This window comes from Pipistrellus hanaki (assembly GCF_964339955.1).
Source record: "Pipistrellus hanaki genome assembly, chromosome: 3".
Classification (NCBI taxonomy): Eukaryota; Metazoa; Chordata; class Mammalia; order Chiroptera; family Vespertilionidae; genus Pipistrellus; species Pipistrellus hanaki.
The window spans coordinates 20,973,138-20,996,626 of NC_140505.1; the positions used below are offsets into that span (position 1 = coordinate 20,973,138).

General features: G+C 36.6%; 1 protein-coding gene across 1 annotated transcript in view; it reads left to right on the top strand.

The window, feature by feature from the left end:
• The window catches only part of LOC311618707 (disintegrin and metalloproteinase domain-containing protein 5-like), a gene marked incomplete at its 5' end in the record, with an annotated part of 90,563 nt that extends 67,274 nt beyond the window's left edge, over positions 1-23,289 (top strand). The window contains 4 exons of the mRNA XM_084876258.1: positions 25-136; positions 16,839-16,995; positions 19,398-19,448; positions 22,737-23,289. Coding sequence (XP_084732384.1) covers positions 25-136; positions 16,839-16,995; positions 19,398-19,448; positions 22,737-22,749 — 333 coding nt within the window. The 3' untranslated portion in view covers positions 22,750-23,289. The remainder of the gene's footprint in view (positions 1-24; positions 137-16,838; positions 16,996-19,397; positions 19,449-22,736) is intronic.
• Between the last annotated feature and the right edge of the window lie 200 nt (positions 23,290-23,489).

Here is a 23,489-nt window from a genome sequence, read left to right on the forward strand (position 1 = left end):
TGTTCTATTTTCTGATTATTCTAGTTTTGCAACAATTTCCATCATTGCCATTGTGACAAGGGGTTTTCTCCTCCTAATTGCACAGCAGAAAAAGGCGCATTTGGAAGTCAGGATGATGGGCATGTATTCGGTTCAAGTTAGTATCTTTATCTAATGAACATATACATATAACCCTTGAATACGGACAATTGAGTGAAGAACAATCAAGGGGGAGATGTGGGTAGATGAAAGTGAGCAAAGAGAAAGGTATTTATGTCAACATTAAAATTTTAAATGAAAAAATAATAAAATAATATGAAACAGAATAAATTAAAGTATAGATTACAAGCTAGATTACCATAGAATTGAAGCAAAAAACCAAGTATTTTGTTTGTTTGTTTTGTTTTTCTGATTTCCATTCCCTTTATTTTTAAATTTAATTTTATTGTTTAAAGTATTACAAATAATAGTATGTATGTCTCCTTTCCCCCCCATTGACCTTCCCCTAGCCTGCCCTATCCCCCAGCACATGCCCTCACCCCACTCCCCCAGTGTCTGGCATCCATTGGTTATGCTTCTATGCATGTATACAAGTCCTTTGGTTGATCTCTTACCTTTCCCCACAACCCTCCCCAGACTTCCAGATGTAATTTGACAGTTTGTTTGATGATTCTCTGCCTCTGTATCTATCTTTTTGTTCATCAGGTTATAATGTTCTTTATTATCCATAAATGAGTGAGGTCATGTGGTATTTCTCTTTCATTGACTGGCTTATTTCACTCGGCATAATGCTCTCCAGTTCCATCCATGCTGCTGCAAATGTTAAGAATTCCTTCTTTTTTATAGCAGCGTGGAATTGCATTCTGTAGATGTACCACAGTTTTCTAATCCACTCATCTGCTGATGGGAATTTAAGCTGTATCCAAATCTTAGCTATTGCAAATTGTGCTTCTATGAACATAGGGGTGCATATATCCTTTTTGATTGGTTTTTCTGTTTTCTTGGGATATATTCCTAGAAGTGGGATTACTGGGTCAAATGGCAGTTCCATTTAAAATTTTTTTTTAGGAAACGCCATACTCTTTTTCTACATTGGCTGAACTATCAGTGAAAGAGGGTTCCTTTTTCTCTGCATCATCGCCAGCAGCACTTGTTGTTTGTCGGTTTGTTGATTATAGCCATTCTGACCTGTGTGAGGTAAGTACCTTATTGTTGTTTTGATTTGCATCTCTCGGATGATTAGTGACTTTAAACATGTTTTTATAAGTCTCTTGGCTTTCTAAATATCCTCTTTCAAGAAGTGTCTATTTAGGTCCTTGCCCATTTTTTGATTGGATTGTTTATCTTCCTTTTGTTAAGTTGTATGAGTTCCCTGTAAATGTTGGAAATTAAACTCTTATCAGAGATAACATTGGCAAATATGTTCTCCCATGCAGGGGGATTTCTTGTTTTGTGGATGGTTTCTTTTGCTGTGCAGCAGCTTTTTATTTTTATGTAGTCCCATTTGATTTTATCCTTAGTTTCTCTTGCCCTAGGAAAGATGTCTGAAAAGATATTGCTATGACATATGTCTGCAATTTTGCTGCCTATGGAGTCTTGTAGGATATATTATGGTTTCCTTGTCTTATATTCAAGTCCTTTATCCATTTTGAGTTTGTTTTTCTGTATGGTGTAAGTTGGTGATCTAGATTTATTTATTTATTTATTTATTTATTTATTTATTTATTTATTTTTGCATGTATCTGACCAAATTTCCCAGCACCATTTATTAAAGAGACTGTTTTGACTTCATTGTATACACTTACCTTCTTTTTTAAATATTAATTGAGTATAATGACTTGGGTCAATTTTTGGGTTCTCTATTCTGTTCCATTGATCTGTATGTCCATTCTTGTGCCAGTACCATGCTGTTTTGAGAACTGTGGCTTAGTAATATAGCTTGATGTCTGGTAGTTTGAAGCCTCCGACATTGTTCTTGTTTCTCAGGATAGCTGTGGCTATTCAGGGTCTTTTTTTTTTTTTTAATTTCAGATGAATTTTTGGAGAGTTTGATCTCGGTCTTTGAAATCAATGGTATTTTAATAGGTATTGCATTGAATCTGTAGATTGATTCAGGTAGTATGAACTTTTTAATGATGTTGAGTCTAACAACCCATGAACATGGTATGTTTTCCCATTTATTTGTTTTCCTCGATCTCTTATTTCAATGTCCTATAGTTTTCTGAGTACAGGTCTTTTATGTCCTTAGTTAAGTTTATTTTTAGGTATCTTAATTTTTTTGGTTCAATGATAAATGGGATTTTTTTTTCATTTCTCTTTCTGTGAGTTCAATTATTGGTGTATAAAAAGGTCATAGATTTCTGAGTGATAATATTGTATCCTGCTACATTGCCAAATTAATTTATTAGGTCTAGTAGTTTTTTGATGGAGTCTTTGAAGTTTTCTATGTATAGTATCATGTCATCTGTGAATAAGGTCAGTTTTACTTCTTTTCCAATTTGGATGCCTTTTATTTCTTCTTGTCTGATTACTTTGGCTAGTATTTCTGGTACTATGTTGAACAGGAGTGGTGAAAGTGGACATCCTTGTCTTCTTCCTGTTCTTAGGGTAAATGAGTTTAGTTTTTACCCACTGAGTGTGATGTTTGCTGTAGGTTTGTCATATAGGGCCTTTATTATGTTGAGGTATGATCCCTTTATTCCCACTTTGCTGAGAAGGGTTTTTTTTTTTTTTGTTTTTTTTTTTATCAAGAAAGAGTGTTGGATTTTGTCAAATGCTTTTTCTTGCATCAATTGATATGGTTATGTGATTTTTGTCTTTCAATTTGTTTATGTGATGTATCACATTTATTGATTTGTAGATATTGTACCATCCTTACATCCCCAGAATAAATCCCACTCGATCATGATGTATGATCTTTCTAATGTATTTCTAAATCTGATTTGCTAGAATTTTGTTGAGGATTTTAACATCTATTTTCATCAAGGATATTGACCTGTAGTTCTTTTTTGATTTCTTTACCTGGTTTTGGGATTAGGGTAATGCTGGCTTCATACAAAGAGCTTGAAAGTGTGTCTTCTTCTTTAATTTTTTTGAATAGTCTGAGGAGGATAGGTTTAGTTATCCTTTAAATACTTGGTAGAATTCCCCTATAAAGCTGCCTAAACCAGGGCTTCTGTTTGCTAGAAGATTTTTTTTTTTTTTTATCTCTGTTTCAATAGCTTTGGTAGTTATTGGCATATTCAGGTTTTTTTGATTTGTCTTGGTTGAGTTTTGGGAGCTTGTGTTTTTATAAGAATATATCCATTTTATCTAGGTTGTCCATTTTATTTGAATAGAGTTGTTCATAGTATTTTTTAAAAAATCATTTGTATTTCTGTGAGATCGGTTGTTACTTCACCTCTTTCATTTCTGATTTTGCTTATTTGGGTCCTCTCTCTTTGCTTCTTGGTGAGCATGGATGGAGGTTCATAAATCTTGTTTATACTTTCAAAGAACCAGTTCTTGGTTTTATTGATCTTTTGTATTTTTTTTTGTCTCCACCCTGATCTTTATCATTCATTTATGTCGTTTATATCTGCCCTGATCTTTATTATTTCATTTCTTCTACTTACACTGGGCTTTCTTTGTTGCTCTCTTTCTAACTCTTTGAGTTGTAGAGTTGGATAATTTATTACCATTGTTTCTTATTTTTTGAGGTAGGCATGTAGAGCTATGAACTTTCCTCTAAAGACTGCTGACACTATTTCCCATAGATTTTGAATTGTGTTTTCATTGTCATTTGTTGCCATGATGTTTTTATTTCTTCTTTGCTCTCTCTGGTAACCCAGTCATTTAATAGAATGCTATTTAGACTCAAGGTGTTTGATTTTTTGATTATTTTAGTTGATTTCTAGTTTTATTTTATGCCATTGTGATCTAAGAAGATATTTGATATAATTTCTATCTTCTTGAATTTGAAGAGACTTTGTCTGGTCCCAATATATGTTCTATTTTTTAAAATGACCCATGTGCACTTGAGAAGAATGTATATTCTGTGGCTTTGAGGTGAAATCTTTTGAAGATATCAATTAATTCCATCTGATCTAGTGAGTCATTTAGGATTGATGTTACTTTGCTGATTATTTGTTTATAGGATTAGTCCAGTGTTGTTAGTTGGGTATTAAAGTCCCCTACTATGACTGTATTGCTGTCATTCCCTCCCCTGATATTCTCCTGAAATTTTTTTTAAATGTATTTGGGTGTTCCTGTATTAAGTTCCTGTATTATGTTTACCAGAGTTATATCTTCTTGTTGGGTTGCTCCCTGTCTTATTATGAAGTGGCCTTCCTTATCTCTTGTTATGTCCTTCACTTTGAGATCTAATTTGTCAGATATAAGTATTGCTACCACATCTTTTTTTTTTTTTTCATTTCCATTCGTCTGAAAAATCTTTTTCCATCCCTTCACTATCAGTCTGTGTGAGTCCTTTGTTCTGAGGTGGGTTTCCTTTAGACAACAGATATATGGGTCATGTTTTCTTATCTAGTCAGCTACCCTATGTCTTTTGATTGGTGCATTTAATCCATTTATTATTAAAGTGATTATTAATAGGTACTTGTTTGTCACCATTTTAATTCCTTATGTCTGTGTTCCTTCTTCACTTATTTCTTCTTTTTACAGCAGACCTTTTAGCATTTCTTGCATAGCTGGTTTGTTGGTGATAAAATCCCTTAGTCCTTTTTTGTCTGTGTAGCTCCTAATTTCTCCCTCAATTTTTATTGATAGCCTTGCTGGGTATAGTATCCTCGGATTCAGACTCTTCCTTTGCATGATTTTGTATATTTCATTCCATTTCCTTCTGTCCTGATGGGTTTCTGGTGAGAAATCAGTTGCTAGTCTGATGAGGGATCCTTTGTAGGTTACTTTCAGTCTCTTTCTGGCTGCTTTTAAGATTCTTACTTTGTAATTGGTGTCTGCAAACTTAATTATAATGTACCTTGGTGTTGGTCTTTTGGAGTTCATTTTGTTTGGGACTCTGTGAACTTCTTGGACTTGCCTATATCAGGGAAGTTTTCTGTCATTATTTCTTCAAACACGTTTTCTATTCCTTGCTCAATTTCCTCTCCTTCTGGCATCCTTTTTATGCGGATGTTGTTTTGTTTTGTGTTGTCGTAAAGTGCCCTTAGGCTCTCCTCCTGGTTTTTAAGTTTTTTTTTTTTCTTTTTCTTTTTCTTTTTTTTTTTTTTTTTTTTTTTTCCTAGATGCTGCTCTGCTTGAGAATTTTTTTCTACCTTGTCTTCTAGCTCACTATGTGGTCCTCTGCTTCTTCTAGTCTACTGTTGATGCTTTCTATTGATTTTGTTTTATTGCAGTGATGTCAATTTTCATTTCTTTTTGATTCTTCTTAATTTCCTCTTGATTCTTACACATATTGTTGAATTTATCTTTCTACCTTTTCAACAATCTTATGACCATTTCTCTGAATTCTTTCTCTGACATGTTCCTTGCCACCATTTCGTTTACTTTCTTTTCTGGTGATGCCTCTTTTTCTTTCATATGCAGGCTGTTTCTTTGTCTCCCCAATTATCTCTCCTCTTTGGGTGTCTGGTAATATAGCTCTCTCTCTCTCTCTCCTGCATTGAGTTAAAGGCAAAGAATACAACCCAACAAGGCACAAGGCACTGAACACAAATGTATTCATGATACTAACAACCCTAAATAAAGGGACCACTGGAGATAAGAGAATTAGGGGATAAAAAAAAAAGATTGAAAAAAAAATGGTATTGAGAAAAAAAAAATGTAAGAGAGAAAGAAAGAGAATAAAAAAGAAGGGGGAAAACTATTTATATTGGAAGAAAACTCCAAGAGAACAACAACTATTCCACAAAAAAATGAAAACAATTAACCCAGAGATGAATGAAAACTACAAACAACAACAAATAACAAGTAAGGAAAGGAAAAACAGAAGCAAAAAGAGAGAGGGGGGGAGAGAAATAATCACACAAACAAACAAACAAAACCCAAACTAATCAACAATCAAACAACAACAATAGGACATAGAGAAAAGTGCAAAATAAAACAAAACAATAAAAACATAAAACAACAACAACAAAAACGAGAGAAAAAAATTGGATTGTGAAGAAAGAGAAGAGAGAAGTGTGCATGTATTTGGAGCAGGGGATCAGAAATTAGATATATAAGTAGGTTGAATTTTTAATGGGATAAAAAGAAGGAATAGGGAAAATCTAAAGCAGGAATAGGGTAAGAGAAACAGGAAAAAATGGGGAAAAATGAGAAAGAGTGTTGGCATAAAGGTAAAAGTTGAGATAAAGTAAAATGATGCTAAAGGAAAAATGAAAATAGAATGTAGAATACTAATCCCAAAATAAAATAAAGAGAAAATAAAATATCACATTTTTAAAAAGGTAAAATAGTAGTAATAATAATGCTGATTAAAAATAAAAATAATAATTAAAAAGGTAAAATCAAGAGAGAAAGAAAAATAAAAAAATTAGTTTCTTAAGTAAAATATAAAAGTGTGCAGTACTGAAGGTCATTCACTTCCTCTACTGTTCTGTTTGGCATGCCTGTTTTCTGTTAGGTAGTCATGACAGAATTGAAGTTCCCTGAGTTCCACAGCTCCTCTGGGTTGTAATCTCAATCCTGTTTTCAAGCAGGCAGTATTTCTGTGTTTCTCAGCCTGCCTGTAGTTGTATTTACACAAGATTCAATTTGTGATTCAACACCTGGGTGGCAGTATTTCTGTATTGACCTCTGGGGCTATAAGTCCTCTCTACCCGGTATTTAGACTTTGTTTTCCCTGCCATACTCAACACTGGTTTGGGGAAATGGACTGCCCCAGAGCTGGTTTTCAGGTTATTTCTCCCTGCTCTGATTCCCAGGTTCCACAAAACCATTTTTCCCCTACAGACTCTGAGAGTATTTGTAATTGGGTTATCCTATGTACTGGGCTTAGTAATCAAAAGCAAGGATTTAAAGAGAATAAAGAGCCAGAGTAAGTGCACGAACTCATGACTTTTTTGCTCTGGCACTGTGCATGACTCTCTGCACGTCTTTGTGCATGTCTTCTCCCTCTGGCACAGCACAGCTGGTTTACTGGTAAAACTGCAGGTTGCCTTTTTGTGCCTATCCCAGCTGTGGGTTAATTTATAGAGTTCCCTTTTGCCAGCAGCCCTGTGGATCCTCTTCCACATTTGTGGACTATGCTGTTCCCAATTGCTGAAAATTTTGTGGGCATAGACTTCCTCTGAACCTGTATATCGTGCTGCACATGTTTCTCCCTTCAGCTTGGATAAAGACTTCACCTTTCTCTGGACGAAATCTGACCTTTCTGTGAGAAGGTGCAGAACTCATCCAAGTCCACATATTCACACTGCTTGAGACGTGGTGTTCTTCCTTTCGCAGCCGGTTCCTTGGTGTTGTGGTTGTAGAGTCCTAGGAGGTACCCTAGGGATAGGCTTCTGATCACAGCCATTCTGCCCTTGAAGATGGTGCGGTCACTCCAGGAGAGATTTGAGCAGCAGTGGAGGCTGCCCAGCCAGGGGAGCCCGGATCAGCAGTCCCCGACAGTCCCTTAGAATATAACTGTCCCTCACTCACAAATAGACACTCCCCATACGTCCACACACACTTCTTTCATTCTCTCACTCACACACTATCTTGCAGCCTATCTTCCTGTGGCAGCCATCTTTGGTCCCCTAAATCAGTTTAATTTTAATTATAAGGTTAAAAAAATCTTGGAAAGTATAAGTTTGTATTCTTGTTTGTATATCAACATTGATATTGTTTAGTGACATAAAATGTACCCAATATTAGGCACTTTAAAAGTAGAAATTACAGTGCATGTAATTTTACAGGATAATTAATTTATTTTTTATTTTAGGTTTTTTTTTATTAAATTAAGTTCTTTATTGTTTAATGTATTACATAAGTTTCCTTCTCTCCCCATTGATCTTTCTGCAGCCACCTTCAACCCAAGCACATGCCATCCCTGCCCTCCCCCCCCCCCCACCACTCCCATCTGTGTCTATTGGTTATGTTCATATGCATGCATACAAGTCCTTTGGTTGATCTCTTATCCCTTTACCGCCTGCCTTCCTTCATAGGTTGGATAGTCTATTTTGATGCTTTTATTACTCAGGTTCTGTTATTGTTCATCAGTTTATGCTGTTCGTTATATTCCACAAATGATTGAGATCATGTGATATTAACTTTCTATAACTGACTTATTTCACTTAGCATAATGCTCTCCAGTTCCATCCATGCTCTTGCAAATGGTTAGAATTCCTTCATTTTTACATCAGCATAATATTTCATTGCATAGATGTGCCATTGTATTTTAATCCACTCATCTACTGATGGGCACTTAGACTGTTTTCAAATCTTAGCTATGGTAAATTGTGCTGCTATGAACATAGGGGCACATATATATCCTTTCTGATGGGTGTTTCTGTTTTCTTGGGATATGTTCTATAAGAGTGATTAATGGGTCAAATGGGAGTTCCATTTTAAATTTTTTGAGGAAATGCCATACTGTCTTCCACAAAGGCTGTACCAGTTTGCATTTCCACCAGCAGTGCAAGGGGGTTCCTTTTTCTCCACATTCTCTCCAGGATGTGGTGTTTGTTAATTTGTTGATGATAGCCATTCTGACAGGTGTTAGATGGTACTGCATTGTTGTTTTGATTTGCATCTCTCAGGTGATTAGTGACTTTGAGCATGTTTTCATATGTCTCTTGGCTGTATGTCTTCTTTCAAAAGGTGTTTATTTAGGTCCTTAGCCCACTTTTTGATCGTATTATTTATCTTCCTTTTGCTAAAATGTAGGTGTTCTCTATAAAATTTGGAGATTAAACTCCTATCAGAGGTAGCATTGGCAAATATGTTCTAATTTGCGGTGGGCTTTCTTGTTGTTTTGTTGATTGTTTCTTTTGTTGTGCAGAGGCTTTCTATTTTGCTGTAGTCCCATTTGTTTATTTTCTCCTTAGTTTTCATTGCCCTAGGAGCTATATTGGTAAATATATTGCTATGACAAATGTCTGCTATTTTGCTGCCGATGGCTTCTGCTAAGATTTTTAAGGTTTCTCGAAAGTCTTACATTTAAGTCCTTTCGCCATTTTGAGTTTGTTTTTGTGTATGGTGTAAATTGGTGTTCTAGTTTCATTTTTTGCATGTATCCGTCCAATTTTACTAGCACCATTTATTGGAGAAACTCTCTTGACTCCATTGTATGCTCTTGCTTCCGTTGTCAAATATTAATTCAGCATAATGACTTGGGTCAATTTCTGGGTTCTCTGTTCTGCTCCATTGGTCTATATATCTGTTCTTGTACCATTTTGTTGGCAGTTTTGATGACAGTGGCTTTGTAAGATAGCTTGATATCTGCTATTGTGATTCCTCTAAATTTTTTTTACTTTCTCATGGTTGCTGCAGCTATTTGGAGTCTTTTTTTTCCAGATGAATTTTTGGAGAGTTTGTTCTAGATCTTTGAAGTATGCCATTGGTATTTTAATGGGAATGATATTGAATATATAGATTGTTTTGGGTAGGATATATATTTTGATGCTGATTTTACCAATCCATGAATATGAAATATTATTCACTTTGTTTATGTCTTCCTGTATCTCTGTTTTCAGCATCCTGTAATTTTCTGAGGTTAGGGCCTTACCTCCTTAGTTAAATTTATTCTTAGATACCTTAATTTTTGTGTTGCAGTGGTAAATGGAATTGCTTTTTTTTCCTTTTCTTTTCTTTTCCATTTCTCTTTCATTATTGGTGTGTAAAAAGCCATAGATTTCTGAGTGTTAAATTTGTATCTTGCTATGTTGCTGAATTCATTTATTAAGTCTAGTAGTTTTATTATAGAGTCTTCAGGATTTTTTTTTTTGTTTGTTTTTTTACAGAGAGGAAGGGAGATGGATAGAGAGCTATAAACATCTATGAGAAAGAAACATTGACCAGCTGCCTCCTGCACATCCCCTACTAGGGATATGCCCGCAACCAATGTATATGCCCTTGACTAGAATTGAACCTGGGACCCTTCAGTCCGCAGACGGATGCCCTATCACTGAGCCAAACCGGTTTTGGCGTCTTTAGGGTTTTTTAAGTACAATATCATGTCATCTGGGAATAATGGCAATTTTACTTCTTCTTTTCCAATTTGGATGCCTTTTATTTCTTCTTTTTGTATGATCGCTTTGGCTAGCACTTTCAGTACTATGGTTAAATTGGGCATCCCTGTCTTGTTCCTGTTCTTAGGGAAAATGGTTTTAGTTTTTGTTTATTGAGTATGATGTTTGCTGTAGTTTTGTCGATTAAGACTCTTATTATTGAATTATGTTCCCTCTATTCCTACTTTGCTGAGAGTTTTTATGAAATGGTTTTGGGTTTTGTCACAGGCTTTATATGTATCAATTGCTATGATTATGTGATTTTTTTTCCTTTTAATTTGTGTATGTGATGCATCACGTTTATTGACTTGCAGATATTGTACCAGCCTTGCATCCCTGGGATAAATCCCACTTGGTAATGGTGAATGATCATTCTGTTGTAATGCTGAATCCAATTTGCTAGGATTTTAGCATCTATATGCATCAGGGATTTCTTTGTATTGTCTTTATCCGGTTTTCTGGTTTGGAATTAGGGTAATTTTGGCTTTGTAGAAAGAGCTTGGAAGTGTGCCTTCCTCTTGAGGTTTGTTTTTTTTTTTTTGTTTTTTTTTTTTTTTTTTTTTTTTTTTTTTAATATTCTGAGAAGGATAAGTTTTAGTTCTTCTTTGAATGTTTGTTAAAACTCCCCTGTGAAGCTGTCTGACCCCAGGCTTTTGTTTGATAGAAGCTTTTTGTTGACTGCTTCAATTTCCTCCAGAGTTATTGGTCTGTTTAGATTTTTTTTTTTTATTCTTCTTGATTGAGTTTTGGAAAGTCATATTTTTTTCTAGGAATGTGTCTATTTCCTCTTGGTTGTAATGTGTGTTGGAATAGAGTTGTTCACAGTATTTTTTTTTTTTTTTTTTTTTTTTACAATCCTTTGTATTTCTGTGGGGTCTGTGGTTATTTTGCCTCTTTCATTTCTGATTTCATTTATTTGGGTCATTTCTCTTTGCTTCTTGGTGAGCCTGCCCATCAATCTTGCTTATCCTTTCAAAGAACCAGCTCTTGCTCTCATTGATCTTTAGTATTTTTTTTTTTTTTTGCCTCTATGTCATTTATTTCTGCTCTAATCTTTATTATCTTCTTCCTTATGCTCACTCTTGGCTTTTCTTGTTGTTCTCTTTCTAATTCCTTAAGTTGTAGAGTTAGATAATTTGTGACAATTTTTTCTTGTTTTTTTGAGGTTTGCCTGTAATCTTATGAACTTCCCTCTCAGGACTGCTTTCACTGTGTCCCATAGGTTTTTGGATTGTTTTATTATTATTTTCATTTGTTTCCAGGATGTTTTTAACTTCCTCTTTGATGTTTTTGGTAACTCAACTATTGTTTAATAACATGCTATTCAGCCTTCAAGTGTTTGAATTTAAAAAATTTTTTTTATTGTGTTTTATTTCTAATATTATACCATTCTCATCTGAGAAGATGCTTGATATGATTTCAGTCTTTTTGAATTTGGAAAGACTTTGCCTGTGATCCAATATGTTGTCTATATTTGAAAATATCCCATGTGCACTTGAAAAGAATGTATATTCTGTAGATTTGGGATGAAATGTTTTGAACATGTCAATTAAGTCCATCTGATCTAGTAAGTCATTTAGGATAGTTGTTTCTTTGTTGATTTTTTTCTCTAAAGGACTTATCCAGTAATGTCAATGGGGTATTAAATTCCCCTACTATGATCATGTTGCTGTTGATCTCTCTCTTGATACCTTCCAGAAGTATGTGTGTGTGTGTGTGTGTGTGTGTGTGTGTTTGTATATATATAATTGAATGCTCCTGCATATATGTTTACCAGGATTATATCCTCATGTTTTATTGATCCCTGTAGTATTATGAAGTGGCCTTCCATATTTCTGTTATGATCTTCACTTTGAGATCTATTTTGTCAGATATAAGTATTGATACCTCAGCCTTTTTTTTCATTTATATTTGCCTGAAATATATTTTTCTGTCCCTTCAATTTCAGTCTATGTGCATCTCTTATTCTTAGGTGGGTCTCTTGAATAGAGTAAATACACAGGTCATGTTTTCTTATCCATTCGGCCACCTGCTGTCTTTTGATTGGAGCATTTAATCCATTTATGTTTAAAGTTATTATTAATAGGTACTTATTTGTAGCCATTTTTATTTTAGTTTTGCCTGTGTTCCTTCTTCTCCATTTTTAATTTTTTCTTCTTCATTTTACACCAGTCCCTTTAGCATTTCTTGCATTGCTCGCTTGGTAGTGATAAACTCCGTTTGCTTTTCTTTGTCTGTGAAGCTCCTGATTTCTCCTTCAATTTTGAATGATAGCCTTGCAGGATAGAGTATTCTTGGATTCAATCCCTTACTTTGTATCACTTTGTATACTTTCTTCCATTCCTTTCTGGCCTGATGTATTTCTGTTGAGATATCATTTAATAATGTATTGGGAGAACCCTTGTAGACACTTTCTCTGTCTCTCTTGCAGCCTGTATGGTTCTCTTTCTGATGTTAACACTTGCCACTGTACTTAACGATGTGTCTTGGTGTGGATCTTTTTGGGTTAATCTGGTTTGGGATTCTGCTTGTGTTACTTTATTGCTCCCCAGACTAGGGACATTTTCTGACATTATGTCTTCGAGTAGGTGTTCTAGCCCTTGCTCTTCTTCTTGTCATTCTTGCACCCCTATTTTATGTATGTTGCTTCGTTTCATATTGTACCAAAGCTCCCTGAGGCTCTCCTCCTGTCTTTTGATTTTTTTTCTACCATTGCAGTTCAGATTAGGTTTGTTTTGCTTCCCTGTCTTTTGGTCCTTCATTCTCCTAATCTACTGTTGAAAGCTTTCATAGTGCTTTTTATTGTATCTGTATCACTCTTTATTTCTTCTTGGTTCTTACATAGGTTGATTTTCTCGTTCATCCATTTTATGAACTATATGACCCTTATTCTGAATTATTTTTGTGACATATTCTATGCCTCTGTTTCCTTTAGTTCTCTTTCTGGAGATTCCCCCTTTCCTTTCCTTTGGGGGTTGTTCTTTTGTCTCCCCACTTTTGCTTTCACTGAAGGATTTAGGTGTCAAATCATTCAGGGCCTGAGGCTACAGTAGAGGGCCTGGTGTTGGGTTGCACAGTTGGTGCTGCTCTCAGAGTCAAGGGATGGCAGCTGGTCCTCAGGCAGTTAGAGACGGTCGCTGGCTGCTCCCTGTAGGTTGTGGGGCAGCTGCTGGCTCCCTGTGTGATTCCAGGCAATGGGTGCTGGCTCCCCACATGGTTGCAGGTGGTGTCTTCTGGCTCCCTATGCATGTGTGCAGTCTCATACAGTGGCTGGTGGCTCCCTGTGAGGTCTCAGGCGGTGGCTGCTGGCTCCCCTTGCATGTGTGATCACAGGTGGTAGCTGTAGGTTCTGCACATGGTTGCTAGTGGTATCTCCTGGTTTCGTGTGTGTGTGTGTGTGTGTGTGTGTGTGTGTGTGTGTGCATGCATGGTTGAGTGCAGTGGCTGCTGTCTCCCAGTGAGATAGCAGACAGCAGCTGCTGCCTCCCTGAAGGTCCACAGTTGCATGCTGCAGGTGCTGACTCTCCTGGTGCACGTGGTTGCAGGTTGCAGCTGCTGGCTCTCACTTTCAAGATGGTGCAGCCTCTGTGGCACAGCTGGTGCTCCAGGAGAGATTATGGCAATAGCAGAGGCTGCCCGGCTATGTGAGCCCAGTCTGCCAACCCCCGAAAGTCCTGTAAGGCCTGGTGGTTCCTAGCTCAGACACACATACCACATATCCACATACTCCCCTTTCACTTTTTCACGCCCTCATACTCACCCTCACTGCCATCCTCCCGACCACCATCTTGGAATCACCAAGTCCCAATTTATTTTTAAAATACATTTTTTACTGTTGATAGTATTACAGATATCTCCCATTTTACTTCCATTTCCCCCCTTTTTAAACCCTCCCCACCATTTGATTATCTTATATATTCCTAGTTTGAAATAGTGCCAATACTCATTGTTTTAGGAATGCCACTAGAATCTTTTAGGATGTCTTTTATTTCTTTCTTCTGAATTATAAGGGTTCCAATTTAAAATTGGAAATTTTCCCTTTAGAATTTTTACTTCCCCAACCTTGGTTTCCTGAACATTGTTTTGAGATCAAGAAGGACTGGATGAGGCTGAGTACAATTGGGTGATACTCCCTGTTCCAAAATGTATGGGAGCCCACCAAAAACAACCTGATTGCAGAAGAGGGATGTCCTCCTTACTCTCTTTTCTTTGGGGGCAAATAAATAATGAATCTTCCGGGCAGGCTAATCAGTAGCTTAGATACTAGGGAGTAGTCATACCTAGAGTGACACACTTTTTAGAGAGCTAACACAAAGCTATACCAGATTATACTGTATATCAGACCAAAATAAAAGCATGATATTAACATATAACATATACACTAGTGGCCAGATTATTATGATCTCTGGATGCATAATAATCTGGCCGCTCAGTGTGTGTGTGTGTGTGTATATGTATTATATATATATATATATATATATATATATATATATATATATATTTATTTATTTATTTATTTTAGAGGTCTGATGCATGAATTTGTGCCTGGGCGGGGTCTGGCCAGCCTGGCCAGGCAGTGGAAACATGGGCAGTTGGCCAGCATGCCTGTTGGTCGAGGGGACAATTTGCATATTAGCCTTTTATTATATAGGACATATACTGAGTGGCCAGATTATTATGTGTTCAGAGATCATAATTGTAAATATTTCTCTTTTTCCCATGTTTAGTGCTGCTGGAGAGCATTCCAGTTCCTGAGTAGGGTTGGCTGGGGTCTGAGAAAATGAAAGAAAGAGACACACACAGAGATAGAAGGGAAAAGGTGGGGCCGGGTGGGACCACTGTCCTCTACATGGACAGGGACAGCAGGGACAGGAACAGTGACTCCTAGCCAGTACAGTGTGTTTATTTTATACAAGGAGAAAAACAAGAAGTTTTACTAAAGTCAAGACAAAGGAGACCATGAGCATTCTAGGGTGGGCCCAGGCCGTTTTCATTCCTGGTGCTTGGCTGGATTTACACAATAAAACCCACCCCCCTGGCATCTGAGCTGAAGGTCAAGCTGAAACACTCCTGCCTTTTGGCTAAGCCGCTGCCACTGGATTCAGCTGACAATAATTAAAGAAATGCCTGTGGGCCTTCTCAGCTGCTCTCTCAGTGTAAGTGTACACATATATTATTTTCTCATAAATATGTGAATAGGTAAGTGCTGCAATGATTCCCCAAAGCATCTTTAGAATGAAGTAAAAGAAGAAACTTTTAGGCAGATTATTGGGTACTATTTTTTTTTTTTTTTTTTTTTACCTGTGAAAAATGGAGACTCAGAGTTATCAATTAAATAAAGAACACCAAACTAAAAGGAGAGTTAATAGAAAATATTCTTTCTTGGCTGTTAATAGTAGAGTTTTTTAAAACTAGACAGTAGTATAAGGGGAAAAAGTAAGAATGATTTTTCTGGTTCTTGGAAATTTTACTCATGCTTGAAGCCACCTGGCAATATATTACATTCTTTTCAGATAACTCAATTAGTGTCTTTGATCACCCAAAAGATTATACAAGTAGCTGAGAATCATTCTGCAGGACATAATCAGAGAGGTTGAACTTTCCATCTGGTTTAGTGCCTTTCTGGTTACGAATATAATGTAGTAATCCTTATCCTAATAATACTGGGAACTTCAAACTCATGCGCAGAGCAGACAAACAGAAAGTGTTGAACTTCCTCCCTTGCACTCACTTGGAAAATCTTATGAGAAAAAGGCAAAAGGTCCAAGGCAGTTCTAATAGGAATTGTTGAGACTCAGTGATCATAGATAAGTGCAGCTGGAGAGTGGCTCCTCTGCCTGTCTTTTCCTCTTTTCCAACTGGCAAAGAAGAGAGAATAGTTTTCCGTATTCATTAAAAGTAAGCAGACTAATAAACTGTGGAGAAAGTAAACTTGACATAGTATAAACCCATAAAGGAGACTAGTATATACAAAGAGATGGAAACTGAGGAGCTACATTCTCAATTGAGAATGAGCAAGAACTGATGAGAAAAATGTAGATATTAGCATTAGTAGTCAAAAGTGGGGTAATGCCAGGCTTAGCCATGCATTGTATAAAATAATCCTAGAACCATTTTAATTTCTTATTGCTGCATATTTGATTAAACAATTTAGTTAAATAAGTTATTTAGTGACTACTAATTTTTAATTTTTGAAAAAAATAGTAGTAGTATAGGAGAAATTAAATGCCTAGGTTTAATTCTCACATTTAGATATGATTCCAACAATCTCTGTGATATGGATGTTTGAATTTTGGAGAGCTGTATCAGAAAAGATTTGAAGAATATTTACAAGTATTAAACATATGCTTCAGAAAGAACATTACCTTCAGTCAAAAATATGGTAGAAGATGGAAAATGCGAAATCATCAGTAAAGCACCAGTAACAACTCATTTTGTACATTAGTTGGTTTTGATTTTAATATATATATACATACACACACACACACACACACACACACACACACACACACACACACACACATATATATATATATATATATATATATATATATATATATATATATATATATATATATGTTTAGTGTTTGGGAATAGTGTTGGTAATGATAGGCCACTCCACCTTTTCATTTGGGTAATAATAAAAAAATCTCTGACATAATTTAAAATGGCCATTTTCTTTTCTAGGTAAAAGTTCATTGGTCCAAAGACCTGCTTCTCCAAAACGCAGAATTCAACTCATTTTCTACATTTCTGTACCTATGTTTATCATTATTGCTGCTGTTTTAATAAAGCAGGATAAAATAAGAGATCTGTGCTACAGAGGTGAAACTGGAAGTGAGAGGTATATATCTATATATCTATATATCTATATATCTATATATCTATATACCTATACTAATAAAGTGGTAATATGCTAATTAGACTGGATGTCTTCCAGATGATCTTCCTGACAAAGCCAGGTTCAGGCAAAGCAGTCCCTGGTCCCAGATGCCTGTGGCCGGCCTGGCCGAAGCCAGCCTGGGTCCCAGGTGCTTGTGGCTGGCTAGTGGAGGGAAGCCTGGGTCCTGGGTGCAGGGCCTGAGGCAGAGGCAATTAGGAGCGATCAGGCCAGCAGGTGAGCAGTTAGGGGTAATCAGACAGGCAGGGGAGCAGTTAGGAGTGATCAGGCAAGCAGAGGTGGTTACTGTATGTATATGTTCTATCTAATGAAGAGGGAATATGCAAATTGACCATCATGCCATCACAAGATGGCTATACTCACAGCAGAAGCAGGGATTCCATAACACAAGATGGCTGTGCCCAGAGTAGAGGCCAAGTTAACAAGCTTTAACGAGCAATCAGCAGGACCTGAGGCTGCATGGCTCTGGACTGGGGCAGGGGACCTGAGGCTGTGCCCCCCTGCCTGGAGGGGCTTGACAGGGGACCTCAGGCCATGACCCCCCACCCAGCAGAGCTTGATGGGGAAACCTCCGGCTGTGCCCCCTACCCCGGCACCGGGCCAGAGGATGTGAAGCCATGCTCTCCGCCTGGGCGCCAGGCCAGGGGACCTGAGGCCATGCCCCCCACAATGTGGGTCTTGACAGATGACCTCAGGCCATGCCCCTGCCTGAGGGGCTTTACATGGGACCTCAGGCTGTGCCCTCCGCCTGTGGGGTTTTACAGGGAACCTCAAGGTGCACTCACCACCCTGGCCCAGGCTGAGGGATCTCAGGCCATGCCCCCTGCCCCGGTGCCAGGCTGGGAGACCTCAGGCTGTGCCCCACACCTGACAGGGCTTGACAGGGGTGGGGCCAACTGGGTCTGGATCTAGCCCAATGGGAGTGGGGCTGGCCCGGTCTGGGTTTTGTGTGATTTTGAGGCGCATATGGGTGTGCAGGGACTTGACCCTGGTTCCCATGGCACACCCCAGACTCTGACAGGAGGAAGATTTTTCATATAAATTTTACTATCTTTCTTTCATATCTGACACTTCTATTATACAGAAAGGGCAAATAGCAATATTAAAATATTTCCTCTAATTAATTCCCTTTTAATGTGCACAAATTTCATGCACTGGGTCACTGTGTGTGTGTGTGTGTGTGTGTGTGTGTGTGTGTGTGTGTGTATTTATTTAATTAAATAAGCCAAAAAATAGTATTCAGATTTCGTCAGTTATAATCTAAGACTATAAGTAAAGCAATATGTGGAGAGGCCCAGTGATATATTTAAAACCAGCTTGGTATTCTCCATATTTTTTTCTGGTTTTATTCATTTTTACCACTAGGCTTGATGAGAATAGGTGGCACTGCATTGCAAGGGAACTTTCAGAAAATTAATGTTTCAGATACAGTCTCAGACCAGTGGGAAACACCTTTATTAGAGCACCTTTTAGTGTCAACCCATAAACCAAAAGGTCACTGGTTTGATTCCTGTTTAGAGCACATGCCCCAGCTGTGGGCTCCCCATGGGGCATGTGCAGGAGGCAGCTGATGGATATTTCTCTCTCATCAATGTTTTTATCTCTCTACTCTTCTCCCTTCCTCTCTCTCTAAAAATATCCATAAAGACATATTTAAAAATTAATCTCCATAACTCTATAAATGGAAGATAATAATGGTTTTCCAATGTATTGTAAACTTTAGATATACCAAATTAGTAAGTGAAATCACCACCACATTATCTGTAATCAGTTACATAAATATTTATGGGTTCAGAATATTTCCACTACACAGCTCTGATAGCTGTGTGGCTTACCCTAATATTTAAACATCATTATTGAGTCCTTTGCTAATAATTCACTGTATTTTCCTACAGAAGTATTTACCTCTCATTTTGTATTCCAAAAATTAATAGGAAGAGCATGCATGAAGTATGTGATGTGAGAGGAAGAATGAAATATGTATAAATAAATAGAGCATTTAACTGAAATCTTTGACTACTTAATGGTTTTTGTCTTAATTTGACCTGAAAAGTTAGGGATAACATAGAATCAGAGGGAGGGGCTATCTGTACAAATCTGGCTTCTCAAACTCTTGAATAAATGTAAAATGAGAATAAGAGGATTTTATCAACAAAGCAAGGTGGCTGATGGCATTTGTTTGAATATTTAGACAGCATCTGTTTGATTTATATTCTTTTATTTTGTTACAGGAATATATTTCATTTATTGAATCACTCTTTCTTTGAAAACATTAATTTAAATAGTCACTAAATTAACATTTAAACATTTTCTCCACTTTAAAATAAATTTTATTATGTTTATAGGTCTGAGTCAGAAGAAGACAGCATTAACAGCACATTATCCCCATCTGTAAGGTGAGTATAGAACTGTGTGATTAATTGTTTTGAATTGTATGTTTTGAACCATAATACAGTAACATTTAAATTTTTTTTAAGATGTTTTGTTTCCCAAAGGGCTTCCTTTAAAAGGGAAATCACAAAGTGGGAAAACACATTTTTAATACATATTTCCAATGAAGACTCATATTCAGATTCTATAAAGAATCCATATGAAACAATAACAAAAGGTGGGAGAACCTAGTAGTTAAAATATTTGAAGAGTCACTTCATGAAAAAAACATGTAGTATGTGTTATAAGAATGAAATATGTACAAATATATAGAAAATCTAAGTGAAATTTTGACTAATACTTAATAGTTTTTATATCAAAGAGTATGAAAACATGAAAAAATTATCAACATCAGTACTCATCAGAAAAAGATAAAATAAAAATGAAGGTCCCCTACATCCTATAAGAATGGATCACATTAAAAAAAAAGGTGACATTTAGGATTGGTGAGAATATCAAACAATTACACATTGTAGGTGGGAGTATATATTGGTACAGTATACTTTTTATTGCAGTTCAGCAGTTTAGCATCTTCTGAAGCTATTTGGCTTCAATCATATTTGTAACTTACATTTTATTTTTAAAACTATCGTACATATCATATTTACATTTTATATTTACTTTATAATTAATTGAAAATTTATTTTTGAGACTTATGATAAAGGAAATTACCCATGGAATTTGAGTCTTATTATCTTACCTAATAATAGACAAACATGTAAATTGACTGTGCCTCTGCTACACCCACAGCCAATCAGGAGTGAGGATGCAAATTAACCTACTGATGGCAGGTTAATTTGCATATGCACACGCAGAGCAACCAGGGGGGCAGGACACCTGCTATGAGTGGGGGAGCAGCAGAGGGAGCTACAGGAATGGTGCTCTGGCCAGGAGCAAGAACTTGCAGGCTCTCGGGTGGCCAGGAGCAAAGCCAGGGGAAGAAAGGCCTATTCTTGCACGAATATCATGCAAAGGACCTCTAGTCCTATCTAATAAAGAAGTAATATGCTAATTGACCCTCATATCATAACAAAGATGGTGGTGCCCACTGGCAATAAGAAGGGAATATGCTAATTGACTTCCATGCTCTCAAAGATGGTGGCACCCACATCCACATGATGGTGGCACCCAGTCCCTTCAGCCTCGTCAGGGCGGTAGGTGCACATGCCTCCGGAGTCCCCCAGTTCCTTCAGCCTCCCACCCACCCAGGGCCAGTCCAAGAGGCATGTAAGCTTTGGATGGTGGCTGCCCAGCCAATGCCTGAGGCACAGGCAAGCCTCAGATGTCAGCTGCCCAGCTGTCCAGGGCTGCCTGAGGCTCAGGTAACTAGGGTCAACAGAGGCTTATGCTGCTGGCAGTGGCAGCAGCAGAGGTGTGATGGGGCGTTGCCTTCTCCTGATCGCTGGGTTGCCTCCCACCCTTGAGGGCTCCTGGACTATGAGAGGGCGCAGGGAGGGCTGAATTTTCATGTACTGGGCCTCTAGTTTAAAATATTTCTTTCCTTTTCCATTTAAGTAGACCTCTTTCTTTTTAATCTTTTAACTTTAAAACATATCCTCTTCTTTTTCAACATCTATGTATATGTAAGTTTCTGTATATTTTGAGGACAAAGAATTGAGAGGATGGAGGTGTAGGGCAGGCAGGTAGGGAGAAGTTATCAGGTTTTACTTTGCCTTCTCCCCTTCCTGTGCTTACACATAAAGCTTTTTCAATGCCTGACAGTTTAAAATATATATTATTATAATATTATAATTCTATTTTAAATAAGCTCAATGAAAATATATTTGGATACATGGGTACATAGAATTAAGATAAAGATTCTGAAATGCATATAAACAGAAAGTAGGGCTATCCAGGTAAATTTTGGTTTTAGAACTAAACTAACAGTGAATTACAATATAGGTAATTTTATTTTCAAACTTTATATTTCTGATTGTTAATATATTATCAAATATTTATTAAAATATCAAAGTTACCTTGGTAGATATATAAATTAAGCATACATTTTAACAACACACAAAGACAATTTTCATTAATAATATAGATGCATATCTTTTAAATGTTTTTCTAAGTAAACATAAAAGTACTTTTTTAACTTAGAGATTATTATGGACATTTCCCATCTTAAAATTAGGCCTATACAATTATTTTTTGACATTTGGTATTCAATTTAAAAATGAAAAACAATTTATTTTAAAATGGGTTATTATGAATATTTAGAGTACTTCCAGTTTTTCATTATTACAAACTTCCTGTAAATAATATCCTTAAATGAATATACATTTTGGAGCAATTGTCTGATTATAGTCTCAGGTTAAATCCCTAGAAGAGAGATTGATCAAAGCATAAATATAGTATGTACACTCTTATTGTTTTTTTATACCTATTGCCAAATTACCTAGTTGTAATGATCACCACCAATCTGTATGTTTCCAGTTGTAACTTCATAAATTATTTACTTTTAATCCATTAGACATGTAAGTGGTGTATTTTCTGAGAGAGAGCATATCTTAAAATTTTACTATGTTTTTACTGTCCTAGTGACTTTGTTATTTTTTTCACTATGTCATTTAGTAATAAGCTATGCCTATAAAGGGTATGGCATAGAAATAAAAAGTACAAAACGTTACCATATGGAACTAGAGGCAATTTTGAGACTCCCTTTAGTATTAGGGATGCTGATTATATTTTTACCTTCTGTCTCTCTGCTGATTTTTCTGTTATGTAAGTTGGGCATTTAGATCTAGCATACTGTTAATAAATAACATTTTAAAAATATTATTTGTCTTGGTCCTAAAATGCTTTGTCATTTTTGCTTTTATATTTAAGTTTACAACAAACATTTTGACTTTATTCCATGCTTGACTGGTTTCATTTTTGATAATTTTAAAGAGTGATTTTAGATTTTAATGACATTAGATTTTCTTCACCCAGAGTCCTTGGAATGTCCCAAATATTTCCTTGGCTCTCCTCTCTTAATTCATCCAGCAAATTGTATGTATATCAAAGTGTGTGAATCATTCTACTAAACATGGATAAATGAACAGCTTATTTATAAAACCACTTCTGTTATAAAATTCAGAGTATTTACAGTTGAGGTAAAAAAAAAAATCCTTTTTTTTCTTTCTGGATTTAGTTTTCATTTCCTTGATCCTTTACAATTACTCACACCTTTTAAATTACTTGTGTTAGAAATATGTTAGCTCAGAAAAAAAAGAAGCAACTCCGGCATTTTGTTTTGTTTTCTCTTATAGCAACAGACTCTAACAACTTTGGCCTGAAGAGAGGATAAATCATCAGAAACTGGCCTAAACCAAGAAGAGATAAAAACATAATTTATTCCTCACCTCTGTTGTCACCACTGAAGGTTTAAATTATGAAATAATAAATCATCTGCATCTCTTAAGTCACCTGAATTATGTCTGGTGTTTATATATTTTCAGCATCAATTTTCACTCTGTCTACTCCAACTTGAATCTTGAAGAGGCTCTGAATCCAGGGAAAGCAAACTAGGATTCTTGTTCCATGAAGCCAAGGAGGCCTATTTTTCTATTTTCCATAAGACAAAATAGTCCTTCTCAACAGTGTCCCAATCAGGCAGCCAAACACCATCTGGCAAATACATATCTTTCTCACCTAGTAGTAGCAGTCTCTGAACCTACAATTATTACCTGCCTCTACACTCACCATCTTACATCATAGCGGTATCTGAACTCTCTGGCTCAGCAGCTTCTCCTCTCCCTCCTGCCCAGCACACTCTAGCTGTTTGACATGGCAGCTATATCTAAGCTCTCTATGAGCTCTTATTCTTACATTGTCGCAGTACCAGCTCTCAGCTCTATCTGAGCTCTCTAGCCTTTTCCCTTTCTAGCTGCTCTCTAGCCAACTAGCTGGTCAGTAACCTGCATATCACTCCAGAGACAAAGAAGGCTAGTTGCCAACAGTGGCATTAATCATTTGGGTTATAGAAGGGCACAGCACATTGTGAGATTGTTGTGGCCTTGCAG